At 43.0% G+C, this 19,008-nt stretch overlaps 2 protein-coding genes across 4 annotated transcripts in view; one reads left to right on the top strand and one right to left on the bottom strand.

Annotated features, from left to right (window-relative positions):
• The window catches only part of tbck (TBC1 domain containing kinase), a 39,292-nt gene extending 32,842 nt beyond the window's left edge, over nucleotides 1–6,450 (bottom strand). Inside the window, exons 1-14 of the mRNA XM_079758777.1 lie at nucleotides 6,328–6,450; nucleotides 5,692–5,910; nucleotides 5,270–5,342; nucleotides 4,810–4,924; nucleotides 4,578–4,651; nucleotides 3,546–3,687; nucleotides 3,296–3,356; nucleotides 3,144–3,205; nucleotides 2,648–2,709; nucleotides 2,233–2,381; nucleotides 1,579–1,720; nucleotides 1,258–1,357; nucleotides 1,026–1,075; nucleotides 503–632 (exon numbers count right to left, since the gene is read on the bottom strand). Of these exons, the coding sequence (XP_079614903.1) occupies nucleotides 503–632; nucleotides 1,026–1,075; nucleotides 1,258–1,357; nucleotides 1,579–1,720; nucleotides 2,233–2,381; nucleotides 2,648–2,709; nucleotides 3,144–3,205; nucleotides 3,296–3,356; nucleotides 3,546–3,687; nucleotides 4,578–4,651; nucleotides 4,810–4,924; nucleotides 5,270–5,342; nucleotides 5,692–5,884 (1,353 nt within the window). The 5' untranslated portion in view covers nucleotides 5,885–5,910; nucleotides 6,328–6,450. The remainder of the gene's footprint in view (nucleotides 1–502; nucleotides 633–1,025; nucleotides 1,076–1,257; nucleotides 1,358–1,578; nucleotides 1,721–2,232; nucleotides 2,382–2,647; nucleotides 2,710–3,143; nucleotides 3,206–3,295; nucleotides 3,357–3,545; nucleotides 3,688–4,577; nucleotides 4,652–4,809; nucleotides 4,925–5,269; nucleotides 5,343–5,691; nucleotides 5,911–6,327) is intronic.
• Nucleotides 6,451–6,757: 307 nt separating this feature from the next.
• aimp1a (aminoacyl tRNA synthetase complex interacting multifunctional protein 1a) lies at nucleotides 6,758–18,371 on the top strand. 3 transcript variants are annotated; one of them, XM_079758874.1, is made up of 7 exons: nucleotides 6,758–6,836; nucleotides 9,051–9,181; nucleotides 9,827–9,940; nucleotides 11,722–11,871; nucleotides 13,936–14,132; nucleotides 16,020–16,188; nucleotides 18,052–18,371. In XM_079758874.1, exons 2-7 carry the CDS (start codon nucleotides 9,076–9,078, stop codon nucleotides 18,216–18,218), a joined length of 903 nt encoding a protein of 300 aa, XP_079615000.1. In that variant the 5' UTR covers nucleotides 6,758–6,836; nucleotides 9,051–9,075; the 3' UTR covers nucleotides 18,219–18,371. The 3 variants fall into 3 exon arrangements, with proteins under 3 accessions (XP_079615000.1, XP_079614999.1, XP_079614998.1); XM_079758873.1 differs by having other exon boundaries at nucleotides 6,784–6,846; nucleotides 13,939–14,132; XM_079758872.1 differs by having other exon boundaries at nucleotides 6,784–6,846.
• Nucleotides 18,372–19,008: the final 637 nt, after the last annotated feature.

Here is a 19,008-nt window from a genome sequence, read left to right as displayed (position 1 = left end):
CGTGCATGTGTGTGTGTATCTGTGTGTACGTGCATGTTTGCACGGTTGCGAATGTGCACGTGTTTGTGTTTCTGTGTGTGTGTATGTGCACGTCTGCGTGTGTCTGTGTGTCTGTGTGTGTGTGTCTATGCTTGCGTGCATGTGTGTGTGTATCTGTGTGTACGTGCATGTTTGCACGGTTGCGAATGTGCACGTGTTTGTGTTTCTGTGTGTGTGTATGTGCACGTCTGCGTGTGTCTGTGTGTGTGTGTGTGTGTGTGTCTGTGTATGTGTGTCTATGCTTGCGTGCATGTGTGTGTGTATCTGTGTGTACGTGCATGTTTGCACGGTTGCGAATGTGCACGTGTTTGTGTTTCTGTGTGTGTGTATGTGCACGTCTGCGTGTGTGTGTGTGTGTGTGTGTGTGTGTGTGTGTGCGTGCGTGCGTGTGTGTGTTGTGCATGTCTGCGACTGCGTCTGTATGCGTGTGTGTGTATGGTCCATGGGGGCTCGGTCCACACACCTGCAGCAGTCTGTGGAAGAGGACGATGCGGGTGAGCTGGTACTCTGTGTCTCTCTCCCGGATGATAAGGGGCAGGGTGACGGCGGTGGACAGGTCCTGGCTGCTGGCCGACTGGGGGAGGCTGGACTGTCTGGAGCAGAGGGCAGAACCGAGACACTGTGACTCCCAAGCAAAGCACAATCTATACTGACAGGACTGAGGCGATACGGAGAGAAGCACAAGCTCTATTGGTACTGGGCTGGTTCTTATCTTTCAGTTAACATTCAAGATAATGTTGAAATAGATTAGTATTTGATATATATATATATATATGAATGTGTCTGGGTGCGCTAGTGTGTGTCTGAGAGAGATTGTGTCCATTTGTGAATTTCTCAGATTCCATGGAGCTACGCAAGTTGAAGAACAGCAATGAATAAACACTCATTTTTAGCGTCCCTCAAGCTCAATTAACATTTATAGATAGGTGGGTGTTTATTTTGTTTTGATCAGCTATGACACAAATGTAAAAGAAGAAGATCCTTACTCTTCCTCCAGCAGGGGATAATAAGCTTCTCCTCCTACATCCTTCAGCCTCTGAAAGAGCCGGAAACAGTGATTGAAATAACCACCCTTAAATGCGCTGTACCACAACAACAGCAGATAAAGGCCACGTCCCCCCTTATGGGGATAAATAAAGCTCTCCCAGGTAGATACGTCAGTACATGTGCGTTACCTTTTCATGGATGTTTTTTTAAAAGATATCTAAACTTCCTCACGTTTCTGAGCTGACAGAGGGATAGGGTGACGGTGGTGTCGTCCAAAAGGAAACTGCGGTCTCTGCCCTGGCCGAAGGACTCCCCGTCCTCCAGGAGAAACCTAACAGACGGGAGGAGGAGGAGGAGGAGGAGGAAGAGTTGATGAAATCACAGTGTGCGAGAGAGAGAGAGAGACAGAAGCAGAGAGAGACAGTGTGTGTTTGTGTGTGTGTGTGTGTGTGTGTGTGTGTGTGTGTGTGTGTGTGTGTGTGTGTGTGTGTGTGTGTGTGTGTGTGTGTGTGTGTGTGTGTGTGTGTGTGTGTGTGTGTGTGTGTTACCTACTTGGGAAGTGTGCAGAGGGGTGGCTTGGACTGGATGATGCCCTGGTTGGTGAGCTCCTTCTCCAGGTCTCCTCCTGCCAGGCACCACAGGTAGTATACCTCGTCTATGGCCCGCTCTGATAGGTAGTCCACCCCCTCTTCCTCTGGTGGAGCAACACCCAAGGTGACTTACCGCTTTCTGTGTGTGTGTGTGTGTGTGTGTGTGTGTGTGTGTGTGTGTGTGTGTGTGTTTGATGAATAGATTTAAACATATGGTGAAATTCAGATGTGAAGCAAATAAATTATAGAGATTAAAACATTTTTGTTAATAATACAGAAATACTGAGGGTGGCTGCTCTGTCAGCATTGAATCTTTGGGACTTAATAACATTATTAAAAAGTTATATAAAATAATATTTATAGTTAATAATAATAATTAATAATTACACTTTATTCATGCCAGAAGGGAAATGTGGGTTTCAGAGCAAGATGCCGCACAGTAAGAAAAAATTGTGATAGGGTGAGTACAAAGAGAGAGTTACAATTTGTGCATGTGTGTGAGTTTGTGTGCGTGCTTATGGGTGCAGCTTTGTGTGTATGTGTGTGTGTGTGTGTGTGTGTGTGTGCATGTGTGTGCGTGTGTGTGCGCGTGAGTATGTGAGTGTTGGCAGTGAACCTTTGCAAAGGTCACTGATGTCCTCTGGGAGCTCCAGATGAGCACAGCGCAGGGAGGAGGAGAACAGGCTGAGGGGCTTCTGGAAGGGCATGTAGAGGCACGAGATTTCATTAAACACTTCATCTCCCAGCAGCTCTGCAGGGGTAGGCCTGGAAGGACAACACACACACACACACACACACACACACACACACACACACACACACACACAGAATTATAAAACACTCAAATAAAGTGCCCAGCTTGGAAATAAAATATTTCATTATTTCCACATGCATTTCACTCCTTTTATAGGCACATTTTTTGTCTTTGGGCAAACCTTCTGAAGTTTATCTGTGACCAACTTCTCCCAGATAACAGACATGGCATAATGTGATCTAACCCGGATATTACATTCAACAGAGGATATATTTACCTTTTGGATGGGAGAAAAGTCAAGCATTTCCTTAATAACTCCAGGACATTCACAGGAAGATCCTGTGAGACACACAGACATTTAGTATTGCTGTCACAATCTGTGTGCACTCTGCTGCTCACGTAAAAACCAGGAGAGAATCAAAATTTCTTAAATGAAACACACTAAACGCCATTCACACTTACACTCATTTCAGATAGGGACCATAGAAAATATTTTTGGATATTATTAATATCCTCAACACAGAAAACAATTAGATATATTTATTGGTATATATATATATTTATCTTTGGTTTATTTATAAACCAAAGAATGGATTCAAATATTTGTATATTTTCAATGATAACGTGAACTACCACCATCAACCCCTTATCCATATTGATAAGGTTATCAATTAAAACTAATATCACCAACATTAATAAATACATACTATAATATCATATGTAATATTAATTATTTTTTTTAATTTCAACAACTGTTGTTAGATATTGTTTACCTTTATGGTATCCAGGCAACCATGTTCCTCGGCAAGGACAGTGACGATGTCATCCATGCATCCTGAGAAGGAGGAGCAGATAGAAACAGATTAGAGAGCACAACAAGCAGCATGTTTCACATCCGGTACGTTGCCATGTCAACACAATTTACCCAAGGTCAAGATGAATTTCAGCCTCTCGCTTATTTCAATGTTGTGAAGTAATCGCCTGCCCTGGAACCACAGATAATACACATTATTTGAAACCATAATAAAGAGTGACACAAAAGATTGAAATAGAAGTACACAATTAGCCTGTTTCTACTCAACTATTAGTGTTTCGTACAGACTTAGTTTAACACTATCTTAACGAGCAATTATGCAAGCAATCAAATATGCGTAACCAATAAAAAAGATCCGTACTGCACACATCTCAAAGAGCAGGACCCCGAGGGACCAGACATCAGATTTGGGCCCCGAGGGCAGAGGGGCCACCTCATTGGAGGGGTCGCTGGCGTGGAAGGAGCCCTGCGCGATGACCTCTGGGGCCAGATATGACGGGTATCTGCCGGGATGATCACAGGAGGGGCGACAGATGACTTGACTGCACCACAAACCCCAGAGCTTTTAAACCAAAGTAGACAGCCTTTTCCCTTTCCTACCGCTAGTTAATTCCTACCCCGTGGCGTGGAAATGATTGAGAGGCTGCATGTAATGAGGCGACGGTGCACTCACAGCAGAACAGCTCTCCAACACCAAACTTTTCCCTTTTTTTTCTCCCAAGAGTGAGCTTCAGTGAGTTACTGCAAGAGTGGTTTATGGGCTAGTGTCCTTTCCATCGCCCACAGGACAAAATGAAATATGACATTTTGCAAGCCCTGCACTTACTCCCAACTTAATATTTTGAAATTGTCTTAATTTTTCTCACACCAGTGCATGCAGAGTTTTTTTTTTCCGTTAAAAAAACAGGAGGCTTTGACAGATGTGCATACTATCATTTGAAGCCAGATGTGTATTGTACAGCATCTGTGTGTCTGTGCCCATAGGGCTGACATTTGACCATGTGCATGTAGCACACACTTTTGCTTGCACCTACACACACACACACACACATACACACATGCAGACCATCATTCATTTTTCAAAGCTGTGAAAGGATATTACACACGAGAGACACGGCCGAACACAAAGGCCTCAGGATTAGGATGAAAGCCCAACAATGTGTGATGGTGCTTCAAACAGAAAGCTACTTTGATACCCTCAACCTGTTTTTTATGAAAATTCATGGGCACTACGAGCCACTATCTCTGCATCATTCATCCGTTCTTTTCTTCCAATAAGTTACCTAACAGCAAACAGACACAGGTCAATGTCTGACCCAAAAGTTGAAGAGTACCAGGGAGGTTGAGCTATTGAGATGTCATGACGATGAATCAGGAGAGAAAGGTTAACTACCCGATGGGAAAGTCCACGTCTCCTCCACGGTCCGTCATGTAATAGAGTCCGAACTTGGCCAGCTTTAGATTCCCCTGTGAACACGATATTCAAAGTCACGGTCAAATGTGTCTGCATAGCCCTTACCCAATGTGACAGTCTCAAAGGGGACTGTTTTACATCTGACAACATTGCTTACGTTCAACGATCCTATTTATTTACGTGGATAAGATGCAGGTAAAGCTGGCTTTACCTTGTGGTCCATGAGCACATTGTTTGGAGCCAGGGCTCTGTGTACCATGCCGTGCTTGTTCATGAACTCGAGGCCTTCCAGTACCTCGTAAGCCACCTTGAGCACCATTTCAGGGCTGGAAGGAGTGGACAGACAAGGCAGAGTAATGAATTTATTAGCTGTTGGGGGTACGCCAAAGGCCTACCCACCTCCGGACTTCCGCAGCGCCTAATTTTCCGCCTTTATGCGTTGCCAGAGTCAGGCCGAGCCGGTCAAGGAACCCCCATTTCCCAGCACACTTCATGCGACACATGATAATAAATACAGTTATTGTGTAATATGCACGTGAACTGTGTATGCATCCCCATCCCTGCTCCATGTTGCCCAATGTGTATGCACATTTAAAAGAAGAAGAAAGAAGAGAAGTCTAAATAGCAGGTTTTTGATACATTGCTTGTGAGTGACAACAGTACCATCATACCTCGCTGTTTTCCCCTGTCTCTGGAAATCACTTAAACTGCTCTCATAGTGTTCTGCAACCACAACCAGACGCTCTACAGGGGAATAGCAAAAAGTATAAACAATTATTCATGGTATTATTCAGGAAAATATTGGTAGAAACCTAGAGCACCTAGAGCTGCCCACAATGTAAAAGTGTAACCTATAAGAATCATGTACATCGCAGGGAAGAGTTATCAGCCTCACTAAGTCGCTGTTGATAATAGCTTCTGATGGCCAATATGAATATAAGTAGGTTTTGCCATTCAACTTCCTTCATTGTGGAGGAAGTTGAATTAATTGATCCATATGTTATTGTTCCTGAGGATTAGATGCAAGTGCATCCACTGTGCAATACCTTATATTGATATAATTATCTTACAGGGTAATTACAGTCAGACATACCGTGTTTTCCCCTGGAAATGTCCACATATTGGCAGAGTCTTGGGTGAGTGAAGGTCTTCAAGATTTGAAATCGCCCAAGGATCTTGATGGAGTTGGGGGTGAGGGGTAAACCGTTGCTCCCGCAGACATCATGAGGAAGAGCCGAGGCGAAGAAGGTGAAGGCGCCCAGCTGAGCGTCTCTGAGAGGTCGCATTGTACCCCGGGCTCAGTGAACGATTCCTTTGGACCCAGCAACCCAGAGTTTAAATACAGTGTAAATCACTTTAAAAGACACCGATGAAAAAAACGGGGTATATGCATGATGGGTTCATGGGTTTGTTTTACTAGGACACGTTGAGTTGTTAAAGAAACTAAAAATACATTCAGTTTTGTACGTTTTATGAAGCTTAAGATTGTGACATAGGGATTATATAGATGACAGTTAACAGGCAACATGGCAGCATACATAAAGAGAAACAATCATCCACGTTAGAAAAACTGATCGCGTTGTATTTATTATTCAAGCATCCGTTATTTACAGTTTGAAAACGTTAAATGTCATGCAAGGCAGCAACTTCAGCACTCCACTACCAAGGTAGGATTCTAGTCATACATCGGTCCTGCGATACCCGAGATGGCACAGGTAGTTCTACTCACCGTAAATGGTAGCGATTCCTCGTATTGACAGAATACAATTTTGCTTCGTTTTGATTTAGTTGACAAATTAATATTGTAAACACTTCCGAAACAGCTGAGTGAACGTGATCTATGACGTCTGCATTGTGCGACGAAGTAATGCCCGCTGCACTATCAATACCGGTCATTTTGTAAAAACCAAGCGAGTTATAAATTACAGTGATATCTGAAATTTTTATGTTATCGTATGATATTTTTTCATCGGGTGGAATGTGTAATAAATGGCGATGATTTATGTAATTTTATAAAGGCGTTTACAAGGACTACAAAAAAATATATTTGGACTCTAGATCTGCATAACATCTGTTTTCGTGAAGTCCAGGAGAAATAAAGGACGTTTAGTCTATCCGGATAACATAGAGTTTCATATATCTGGCCAGAATAAGGTTCTAGCTGCCTGACAACAGCTGGGGATATTCGTCGGGGGCTAACGTTACCTTCAGCGAAACGTGTTAGAAGGCTTTCGGACCGTAAGTCAATGTGAGTTTAAAACGATGCATTTATTTATTTGTCTTTAGTTAATCAAACTACTAGTTTACTTAAGGTGATGTGTACAGGAATATAAGCATTGTTGTTGTGAGATAGGCTAACGTTACTTGTAATATTATCACATGTCATATTAACTTATTAACAAATAAAGGTTAGTTTACATAGTGAATCTTATTACACAGACGCATATCCTATCCCAAAACAACAACTTATATATACTTGTACTTGATAGTCGTTGTGAAATGTATACTGCAACTAATGCAGTTTCTCTGAAAGTAAACCGAAAGTACCAACCGGCTTTCACTTTATATTTATTTTGTATATTCTACTTATATTGACATTTCCACGTCTCTTCTACATACATTTCAGTTTTGTTGAAATATACACATAATTTGTAGGGAATCATGGACAACCGATGTTATGATTGCCTAGAATTATTAATCTCTGAACAATGGCTTGAGGTCGAGGTCAAAACGCTGTAGGTCATCCCAAGGCTATGATCTGTAACGTTATGATGAATTAATATTTTTTTGTCTGAATCGTATCTGCTTCTAAATATCAAATCATTTGTTACAGACTCTAGTTGGGTTTCTATTAGCAGGCATACTGATGTATGCTGTTGGACTATAATAATAGTACAATAGTATATTCACCAATACCCACACAGTTAATGCACCACACACGTGCAAAACAGACAGCAACCAAGTGTTAACTGTACTACGAGATCATGATTGATGAATGATCATAATTGACTTGAACTATTTAATAATGACCATGCACACACTCACTCACTCTCTCTCTCTCTCTCTCTCTCTCTCTTTCTCTCTCTCTCTCTCTCTCTCTCTCTCTCTCTCTCTCTCTCTCTCTCTCTCTCTCTCTCTTTCTCACACACACGTTTATCTTTATCAATTGTGATGCTGCATAAATTAAACTACCAAATTATACTTTAAATCTCACATTTTTAGACATTTCTTCTGTTGTGCAGTACTGCACCAACCAGTGCAATAAGATCTGTGTGAGTGGTTTTGCTTTATTCAGATTATTACAACACATCCAAATCCAGTTCTTTGACACAATTGGCTATTGCTGCCTCATTTAAAGCCCACATCTCCTGAAGCTGGGCCAAGCTCTGGGCTCCCTCTTCCAGAGGTAATCCAAATGAGATCAGCTCTTTTTGTGGCGGGCGTTATTGCTCCACGACTGGTCCTGTTTAAATAAATTCAAGAGCCCCGATGCTTTGATCCTTGATATTATCAACTCCAGCTTTTTATGTTTCTAATTTCCGCATCCCCAACATTTTGTTTTCATCTGGGTCCAGCTGTTGTTTTGATGCGCGGCCTTGCGCTATGTGTAAGATGTTTTCTTCTTCTTAAAGCTTGTGAATTGTAAAATAGCTTCCTGGCCCTCTTTTGTTAGAATAAGTAAATTGTCAAGCTCCAATGTTCCTAAGGTGTTTTCTATGCAGGGCATACAACTGCTGTAAAGCAACTTTTAGTTCTAAGTGGCACGAAGCAGGCTGGTTTTCTGTGTAAACTAAACACAGAAAACCAGAAGCACACGGTGCCAGATCACAGTTGAAAGGACAGAATGCCTATTGTTTATTAAAGGCAAACAGAAGTAAACTAAATGTGTGTAATGTTGTATTCTGCGTTGCCACATCTTATTGTTACAGTGTTACCCATTGAATCAGGCATGTGTTGAGGTAATGCTATGCTTCTTGATATCTGCAGAGACTGAGGCTGCATCCGAATAGTTCAACCAGTGTATCCATTCCTACATAGGATTACATTGGAGATTTGCATACCTCATGAGACTCACCTTTATATAGCAAGTCTGCAGGTTGTGATTGAAGTGGACGTCTACATTCAATGCTCCCTTAATGATGCTGAAGTAGCTCCGCTGTCTCTTATCCGCATTGCTCCTTTCCTCCTGCTCAACCACTAACTGCTACTATCCCCAAGGGTATAGTGACCGGGTGACAAGAAGGATGATGTTGGAGATAGTTCTGGAATTAAGCCTTATCGTATTCACAATATAAAGTGTGTGTGAGTGTCAAACATGACTGTCTGAGATTCCCTCACACTTCCCAGTGAGGCAGAAGCCAGCCATGCATCACAAACCACGTGTGTGTTTTTTTGTTTTGTACGGAACGTGATTTGAAGTTGACCCGGTTGTGCTTTCGTTTGACCCTGTAGGTTCCTAGCCCGCTCCTTAGTGAAGATGTCGAGCCACAATCCCCTGGTGAGGTTGGAGCAGAGAGCCGTGGAGGCTGACCGCCTCATAGAGTACCTCACACAGCAGGTCCAGCTCCTCAAGGACAAGGCCGGTAAGAGACGGCATGAGACACCAGTGTGCACTCAGGACATTTCAATGAGTTTCTTTCTTTATACGGCGGTTTCCTGATTCATGTGGGCAGAAAACATGGTCTGGTTGTGATAAGGGGGGGGTTAGACTCCCTGCTGGGGGGTTGAGGGTTCGGTCCCACAATGTCAGCAGGGTATCTTTGAACCTCATGCCTTTAACCCTACCTGCTCATTGATGGCCTGTACGAACAAAATGTTTTTGAAATTCTGCTTTACATAGTATATCAAAAATAGAAACATTTAAAATATTTAACTTCCGAGAAAACTGTCCTGGAAGACTTTTTATTTCCACAAATATCCTTGCATATAAAATGTAAAGGTTGGGGAAAAAAAACACATTTTATTTGCTTTAGGCAGTATATTCATAAATTTGTGTTAGAAGCCTCCAGAGGCATTAAGGTGCACACAGTCCTAGGCCTGTATCCCTTGGCCTTCAATGAGCCACATGTTGGACTGTAATGTATATGGGAGCAAGGTGCTGCACAGCATGACTGACAGAAATCCACTGTGAATACAGTTGTGCAGGTAAGTGTGACTCTGACAGGAATCCACTGTGAATACAGTTGTGCAGTGAGTGTGACTCTGACAGGAATCCGCTGTGAATACAGTTGTGCAGGCCAGCGTGCGGGAGGAGAAGAAGCTGACGGCGGAGAATGCCAAACTCAAGCAGGACATCGAGGATTTGAAAAAGCAGCTGCTGGAGAAAGAGAGGAAAAGAGGAGGTAGGTGACGCCTGGTCTGCGAAACCGATTCCTTTCCTCCAGATCAAATGGAAGACGGCTAAACCTTGATGTCGTCCGCCAGGTCGTTTCTTCACGCAAGCCGTGAGAGAGGAGCGTGCATGGCTATGTTCTGTGGGTTCATTGTTCTAGCGTTGAAAATAGTAACGATAACATCTTTAGCGTTCTCGCCTCGACATATTATTAACAGATCCGTTTGAAAAGTAGCCCGTTGTGTTTTTAAGATTGCCTATTCGTTTTATTGGGAACGCATGTCCGCCTGAAGAGCTTTCATGTGATATTATGCTTCAGATTGAAATGCATGCCCCAACACGGCTCTGCTATTTATTTATTTGCGAGAGACAGTCTTTTAGGAAGCGGGAATTAAAAGACAACGTAAGCCTGTCAAGGAAAGACCCGGTCTTTTGTTTTGTTTCGGAACCATGGAGGAATGCACCACAATACTGGTGATTAGATGATTACGGATCCAATGTGGAAGTGTACTTTGGAGTTTGATTTCATTGGCAAGGAAGTGCCAGAAAACGCTGTCTTGCTTTGTAGAAAAGCTTGGATAGATCTAAAGCAAACCAATGGCATCTCATTCATTGTGATTTAAGATGATACGGACACTAATGAATACAAAATTGGGAAGGGCGTGGAAGGAATGTTTGTAGCTTCAGCAGAAAAATGTGACAAGAACATTGCATGGCTCCTTAAGTAAACCTTAGTTGTTTTCAGCTCTCAAGTCGGAAACATGCAATTTCCAATTAAGGTGAACGCACCATGCCCAACTGAGAGGCACCAATGCAGATCACTGTTGATGTAGAGGAAACCAAAACAGAGAAGCCTTTCTTCTGTTCTTCCGTCCACGTGAAGATTGATTGGATACATAATTTCCTGCTCTGTTAGCCAATGTCCCGGTTTCCATCAACTCTTGACACAATGTCATTTTCCAATCAAAGGTGTTTTCATCTGGATGCCTGCGTTGCCCTGGTGGGCGTATAAATACCGTGCTGCTGCAGCCAGCTGTTAGAGGAGGAGAAGGCGGTGAGGTGGATGAGTCCTGTCTGTCATGGCAGTACATCATACTTCTACCACTGCAACACTTGGCTCATCCCCTCAGCCCTCGCCTTCACACTCGCAATACACAATCCACCTGGCACATGCCAGGTGTCTGCGGCGTTGGCGAGCAGCTAGGCCGAGTGTAGTACATCACAAGTACTGTTGGATTCATCTGTTTCAAATTAGAATCACTTCTTATAGCATAACTTTTTATCCAGTGAACTTCGGTGCGACCAAGAATATTGGGCAAAGTGCAGGGAGCATGGGGGGGTTTCCTAAATCTGATCTTCCTCAAATTGTGATCCAAGTCGCTAGACCACGTCCTGAGGTGTTCAGGCTCGCGTTCTGATTGGATTACATAGGAGCGCTGACAGGGATCAGGGCATAATGCGGCTAGACAACTGGTGACGTTTAACACCATGCCCCATGCCTTCACGACGCCAGCCAGGATACTCCCCCGTCTCCATGGAGTCTCCACGGGGACTCAGGTGATCGCCTCTTAAGCCTCAGAATTTGCATCAAAGTGTCAAGTGTGGAAGCCAGACCTTTGCTCCGATGTGGCACATCCCGTCACAACGGTTTGCATTGAAACAAAAAGCATGTCCCAGGCCAAAGTGCTTTTTGAGATTCAACAGCTAAAAAACAACTTGTGTAAGTCGGTCAAGATTCTCTCTTTAACCATTTCCAGTCAACCCTTTGCCTTTGTCTCCCGTCTCCTACAGTGGAGGTGCCCATGCCACCGGGTGATGCGGGTGTGGTTGAGTGCAGTCCCAAGCCAAGCCCCCCCCCTGCAGCAGGGCTCCAGTTAGCCTCCCCTACAGAGGCCCTCCCTCCCAAGGACGAGGGGAAGAAGAAGAAGCCAGAGAAAAAAGGTATCGTCAACAACACAATTAGAAAGGTGGTCGCAGTGAGGTTTGATATGGGTGTACCTTCCAAACATTTTACGGACAATGCGACGTAGTCCCCTTTCACGGTTTGTTCTATGTCACCAAAATATCGGTAGAATTCTGTTTATTTCTTCATTTTCAACATGTCTGAATAATCTGACACGGCTGCTTTCCCGGCATTTAAATAGATTCTTTGAAAGTTATGTTTGTCTTAAACTTCCCCCCCTTTTGAACTTAGAAATGCTTTGAATCAAACTTTTCCATCATCATCATCTGTCTGCTTGCAATGCACATGTGCGATTCATCCAGCTCAAATGGTGGATTTCTCCACCCCGTTGAGCTCCTAATGTTAAGTGATAATGGATAGAAAGCAGGGAGGGACGTCTTGCGTCGTATCCCAGCCCCTTTTTCTTTCCCCTCCTTGAGTGGAAACACGATCCCTGGTTCCGATACTTGATTAGATTCTGGGCTAGTCGTCCTTTTTATTTTGTCTCTTGACTTCACTACTTGCGGCTTTGACGAGAAGCGTCTTAGCTGATTGTCACCAGTGATGAAAGCCTACCCCCATCATGTGGATGCATGCTATGAATCCTCGAGACGTTTCAGGGACTTCAAAGTAAAAGCGGTCCTGTCTTCATAATGTTGGAAAAAGTAATCCAGCCGTGATTCCTCTTATTTTTTGCTGTGACTGAGATGATGTGGCAGTTCTTTCTTGCCTTTTAAATGTTTATTGTAAAAGTCATTTCATCTTTCACATGTGGTTGTTTTGTTTCATACGTTCTGGTATCTAGTCGAATTAATGCGCCACTCAGTGTGTCGGTTGTAAATGACCCTCATATTTCTACACCATATGGTTGTCATTACAATAAAGCCATAACAATTACAACAGGACATTCTTTAAGTCCAAATGTTGAAAGCTATAAATATCACATGCATATTTTCCTGTCGACATGCCGTTTTTTTACAGAGCATGTGATAAATAACTTTTCCTAATATGGCGCTTTAATTTATAATTATAATAATCCTATATGATCAATTCTTAAATGACATCCTTAAACTCAGAAGTGAATTCAAACTTCTGTTTGATTCCTTATCAGAGATGAGTGTGGCAACTGCTATTGTTGAGGTCTCAATCTGTACACTGACAGCAGCTCACTGAGTGGAAACTCCTCTCTGGCACTGAGCTAGTTACATTACCCATGTAGCCAGCTTTTCCCTCACATCCAAAATGAGCTATTGGTTTTGTCATTCAAGAATGGTACTCCAGCTCTCTGGGACATTATGGAGAACCAATTTTGTTTTACGTTTTTTTTTATATTAAAAAAAAGAAATCTTCTCATGTACTCGTCAAAGCGCATGCCACCTTGAAGCCAGCCTTTGGAAAAGATTTTTGGAAGAAAATTGAATTGGATTGCAGAAGCTGCCCTGCATAGTTTCCAGATGGTCTCTTTTTGAGTGCATCCCAATACACTACTCTGAAGAATAGTGCAGTGCGCTAGACTATTCTCAAGGTCTTCAAGTACCTTTAAACATAAATGTTCTGTGTTAAGTTTAAAAAAATCGAATACAGAGTGACTAGCTAGCTCATTTTAAATGGCATATCTATTCACTTTTTTTCTGGCAATTCAAGAAATGGAACCTATTACTATATCTGAGCTGGAAAATTACACCTTCGCTTAGTCTCAAGCAGGCACTTCCTTTAACAGCTGCCTGAGGGGAACTCAAGCCTGTGAATGGCTTCTGTCTTAATTCCTTCAATAGATATGAACTAGTGGAGTAAAATCTATGAGCACTCGGCACACTTTCTCCTCTCTTGACATCGGATCGTTATATAATTGCAGCTTGGTCCAGTCCGTCCGGACCCAATGAAATGCATACTTTGTGCGACGCCCAATCAAATAATAAATCAACATTATGAACACAGTGAACATTTGATTTTCCAAAATCAAATCAAATTAAATTCAAATGATTTCGATTTTTTTTTGTCATTTCTCAGTGTGTTCAGTTTTTGATGTGTAACTAAGGACCTCTTTGCGCCCCGGGTCCCAGCAGGGGAGAAGAAGCCGGTGGCCCCTCAGGAGGAGCTTAAGGTGGACGTGTCCCGCCTGGACCTGCGGGTTGGCTGCATCCTCACCGCCGAGAAGCACCCCGACGCAGACTCCCTGTACGTGGAGCAGGTGGACGTCGGAGAGGCCACGCCCAGGACGGTGGTCAGCGGCCTGGTCAAGCACATCCCCATTGAGCAGGTAGGTTGGCCCTGCAGGCCAGGGCACTCTGACCGGCTGGATGCTCGATCCAGCCAGGGGGCGAGATGAGAAAAACAAACTAAAAATAAGAAAAGCTTATTTTTTTTGTAACAAACATGAACAGGTCAGTACAGTTAACGAAGTACATTCAACATCCTCGGACTAGGCCTCCAAAAAACTGAAAAGGGAAAAGTTTTTTAAATTGATCAAATCAAATTGTTCTAATTCTCTTAATAACTGGGCTGGAGCTAGATGCCGCACGAGGCCACTAGACCCCTAGTATTTCAGAACAAGCCAAAATAAAACCTCTTACTTAAACTTGCAAGATGCCCTGACAAAGAAGAACATTTAAAATGTGCAGAATTAAAAAGGATTCAAGATGTTTGGAAGAATTTATGTTTATTCACTGAATAATATAATATTTGCGTCATTACGATACCAACTGAGAAAGTTATGACGAATAAACCAGTCAACTTGGTGAATAATTGCCCCAACTAAGTAGCATTCTTTCTATTATGGCCCCAAAACTCAAATGCTGCTGGGTTTGAAACCCCTGCAGTAACCATACACGTTGAGCAATTCTATTAAGCTATTGATTTGATGAATCAATCCCGAATGCTCCTTTTATTTTTAATCAACTTTACAATGCTCTTCAAATTCCAGCCATTAATGGCAGGCACTCCTCCTTCCTGATGTTAAAGACCCACCAGAGTCCTATTCTACATCTTGGTTCAAGTTAGCAGGCTTAAAGGTACAGGCCGCACGCAGCCAGTCTATGTTTACAATTGGAGAATTTACACCAAAGCCTGGGATTACCTTAGCCTTAACAAGGATTTATGGATAGATCGGTTTGATGATTTTTCCCTGATGGGGGGAACAATTTGTACGGCGTAATTTTTTCCTAGTTGAAGATAACTATGATAATTTATGCTCAGCAGCAGTTCTGAGTTTGTGTGTTTTACATAGAAATCTGCAGGATGTGGAACCTTTGTGCATATCATGGTGATGGACTATGAAGAGCATTTAAATGGAAGCACATGCTTGCTGCAGGCATGTGTACCAAGTTCAGACTCTGGATGAAAATTATCTACATTACTAAAGAAAGATAGAATATATACACAAGCTTAATCAAGTACATTGACAGCTATTGTAAATATGCCAAAAAGTCTGGCCTACTAACAATTATTGCGATTTGTAACATGCAGTGGCTAATTCAGCTAATGCCTCCCATTGCTTACTTGGACAGCTCATGAATTAAATAAAATTGTTAATGAAATGCATTTGTATTTCATATTGGTTACATTGCCAACATAACAGCACAGTGATAGAAACATGGCACCAAATGTCAGTCTGTGATTTATTTCTGTCTTTCATGTTTTTTTCAGTCATTAATGATCATATCAGTTTCATTTTATAGACAGTATCTTTTCCTGAGGAACAGGCACTAAAAGTTGGCACAAGGGTACTATTCTTTATTCCTCTGAAATTTTCATAAACCTATTTCGGCAAGGTGGGGCAAGTTTAGGAATATCACCATGGAAGTTTCCATAACACCAAAAATGCTGGAATATCTATCAAGTTAGCATGCAAACTGTTTGGGAAATACACCAAAACTGTTCTGCTATGGATGTCAACTAAGGAACTTGGAAGTGATCTTTCCAAACTAATGTTATGATGTCGGATCCCTTATTTCCATGTCAGAAAAAAGATCTTTAAACATACAATATACAAACGTTAATCTGCAATCCTATGAAAATAGTGCAAGTGATGATTGCGATACCTTATGGACAAACCTTTGAGACAAACTGGCAATGGCTAGAAACACCAGAAGACTTTAAACGGATGGATTGTATTTGTAAACGCCTCCCTCCCTCCTTCGCGGTACAGATGCAGAACCGGATGGCGGTGCTGATGTGTAACCTGAAGCCGGCCAAGATGCGCGGGGTGGTGTCCCAGGCCATGGTGATGTGTGCCAGCTCCCCGGACAAGGTGGAGATCCTGGACCCGCCCGCCGGCTCCGTACCCGGGGACAGGCTCACCTTCCAGGGATTCCCAGGTACCCCGGTTCACTCCCCTGATTGGTTAACCGGCCCTGGTTCCGGGCTGTTATGTTACGTGTATTGGGGTATTCTGTCTCATGGTCTATTTTTTTATACCTATCGTGTATCATCCTACGTGACGTCATGTTATTATACAAGTACATCTGGGGAAGGAGCCTCTGTCTTTAGGTTTTTCTCTGTCCATTTCTTTTTTTTTCCGGATTAGAAGCAACTTAATTTTCATTGCACAGCATATACAATGCAATGAAAAAGTTGGCATCAACCAGCTGCATTCAACTCGCAGACAGTGAGTGTTTTGGGACTGTTTAAAGAGGCATCGTGCTCTCAGTCTCTCGTCACTTGCATATCAATTCGGTCACCTAAAAGTTAAAACGAACACATTAAAGGAGAGCATCTATTAACAGAAATCGGACCAGAGGAGTTGCTTATGACTCAAGGTTTTTCAGAGCAAGTCGTCAGTTCCTCATGACACTGGTGGGGTTTCCCAAAGCATCCATAAGGGCGGGTTGGTAGTGGGTTAGAATATCGAAGAGACGTGTTGAGTGAATAAATGGAGCAGTCTGGTATGTCTGCGATGTCACCGAGCAGAGCGGCCACAGCTGGTTGTGCTTCAGGCCCCTGGGGGAAGGCTGCCTCGCTCCCAGCTCTCCCCAGTGTTCCAGGCGGCTAAATGGAGCGGGACCTTTGATTTACTGGCCTAATCAGCGGTCGCTGTTTGCTGCATGTAACCCATCTGAAAGAAAATGTAAAAGTGTTTATTGAAATATGAAAATCGCCTAATTGTTGTGGCGGGTGAAAAGGATTAGAAACCAGAAGATGTATTAGCGCAGTACCGCAAATAGTTATCGTACTTGCATCCAATTAAATCGCTTGAATACCGTAAACGTCTTTCACTCGGTTTGTAGTTTACCACAGGTTTGGTTTGTTTTGTTTAAATTTGTTTAACTCTAAGCCTAATCGATGGCCGCCTCTGGATTCATGCACTGTTGTCGTCTGATCGATTTCGACGAGCTTCTGTTAGTTTAACCCAATCTGTCTGCTGCGAAGAGGAAACCTGGTTATGCAAGCTATTACAGCGGGTCAAATACAATCCTCATTTTGGGAAGCGTCGTCAAAGAGTTGTCAACACGTCCGGCTGAATTTATTCAATAAAAACAACAAAAAAAGAACATAAAAATGTACTTTTCAGCTGTGACCGACCACTGCTGTCAAGTGGACTTTGATGTGGGTTATCACATGTGGTCCAGCCCATCGTCCCGTTTGATTTACAAGGGATTTTCCTGACCCCACTTTTTGATTCCTTTTTATTTTTTATTTGACTACTTCCTGTGCGGTTCCAACCCTGGACACCAGCCCAACTGTAAGCCGCAGACACACAAGAAGGCTCCCCTTTTTCTGAGACCAGCTCCAAAAACCTCCGGGTTGGGACCGGCTTGTCACGGAAACGTCAGCGTTCTGCACCGAGTTTCGAGTTAATGGCGGTTTCCTCTTTCTCTCCACAAAATGTGTTTTTTTTTCTTAAAATGTCACCGGGAATGCAGAAAAGATCTCTCTCTCTCTCTCTTGCTCTCGCTCCCTCTCTGATACACCGTAAAACCCAGAGAGAAAGTAAGTGAGCGAGCGATTGGGAATGAACGAAGAGCAGCAGGTCAGTTCCATCATAACCGGTGTGATGGAACCGCCGGAAAATCATCCGAAAACTGAATCATGAACGCAAAAGAAGATACATACCCCCTATTACCTCAACACATCATCATCATAGACTGAATAACAAACGTTTTTGCATTGGCACCATGACAAGGGACTCGCGATCTAAGAAAACAGCCACAGGGTTGATTTTTGTCTTTCTCTCTCCACAGGGGAGCCAGACAAAGAGCTGAACCCCAAGAAGAAGGTGTGGGAGCAGGTGCAGCCGGACCTGCGCACGGACCAGAGCTGCGTGGCCACGTACAAGGGGGCGCCGTTCGAGGTGGCCGGCAAGGGCGTGTGCAAGGCCCAGACCATGAGCAACAGTGGCATCAAATAAAACCAGGGTGGGAAAAGAGGAAAAACCCAGCCTGAACAAACAACCGGCAATGTCGGAGTCGGCGAGTGCCGTGGTTCACGATGGAGCCGCTGAAGGAACTGTGATGAAAAAGACATGGTTAGAAATGGTTTGAAAGTGTTCAAATAAAAAGCGTCTGAGAATGATCTGGAGTCTGCCATGTTTTTTTTTTCGTTCTCTTTAAAGTATAAGTTGGCTGATTTGGATGAACGGATGATCAATGCACTTGTGTTTATACTTTAATCTATCTTCTTTTCTCTTTCTGTTCTAAATTAGCTTGATTTTTCTTTATTCTTTTTTTTGATGTTGCAACTCCAAAGCAAAATCAATCTTCGAGTGAACTCCCATTTACTCTTACTTTTCTCATTTTAATGAGCAGGGGATGAAACGGGTGTTTGTAGTGCTGTAAAAAACAAAAAACACATGCACTTCTCGACCACTTAGGGAGTGACTATTTAGATGTCACTCGAGAGCTCCCATCTCCTGGCTGGTGTCCATATTGTCAGGGTTGCCTCTGCCATGCCAATGTCATTTGCTTTGTCTCATGAGTTTTACCCTATCGCTCCACACTCGTAAGACGTCTGTTTTCTATTTAGATCAGATAGTTGTGCCTCTGTCCTCAAGACCCGGGTTGGCTCCTTGAATGTGCTTTTGTGATAAAACTCAAATGCACATTTTATGTAGACCCTTGTTTGAAACCTTGTTTTTATTACATTTAAGACCCTTCAGTAACTTTGCTAAGCCAAACCTCTAATGTAATTATTTAAAAGTA

Source organism: Pollachius pollachius (assembly GCF_949987615.1).
Source record: "Pollachius pollachius genome assembly, chromosome: 2".
Taxonomy (NCBI): domain Eukaryota; kingdom Metazoa; phylum Chordata; class Actinopteri; order Gadiformes; family Gadidae; genus Pollachius; species Pollachius pollachius.
This window is presented reverse-complemented; position numbering and strand designations above follow the sequence as displayed.

What these genes read in the sequence shown, in the direction of transcription:
- aimp1a (XM_079758872.1), top strand. An exon ending in GAAAGAGAGGAAAAGAGGAG is followed by an intron (nt 9,941 to 11,721) that starts GTAGGTGACGCC and finishes CGTCTCCTACAG; the next exon opens with TGGAGGTGCCCATGCCACCG. An exon ending in GAAGAAGCCAGAGAAAAAAG is followed by an intron (nt 11,872 to 13,935) that starts GTATCGTCAACA and finishes CCCGGGTCCCAG; the next exon opens with CAGGGGAGAAGAAGCCGGTG.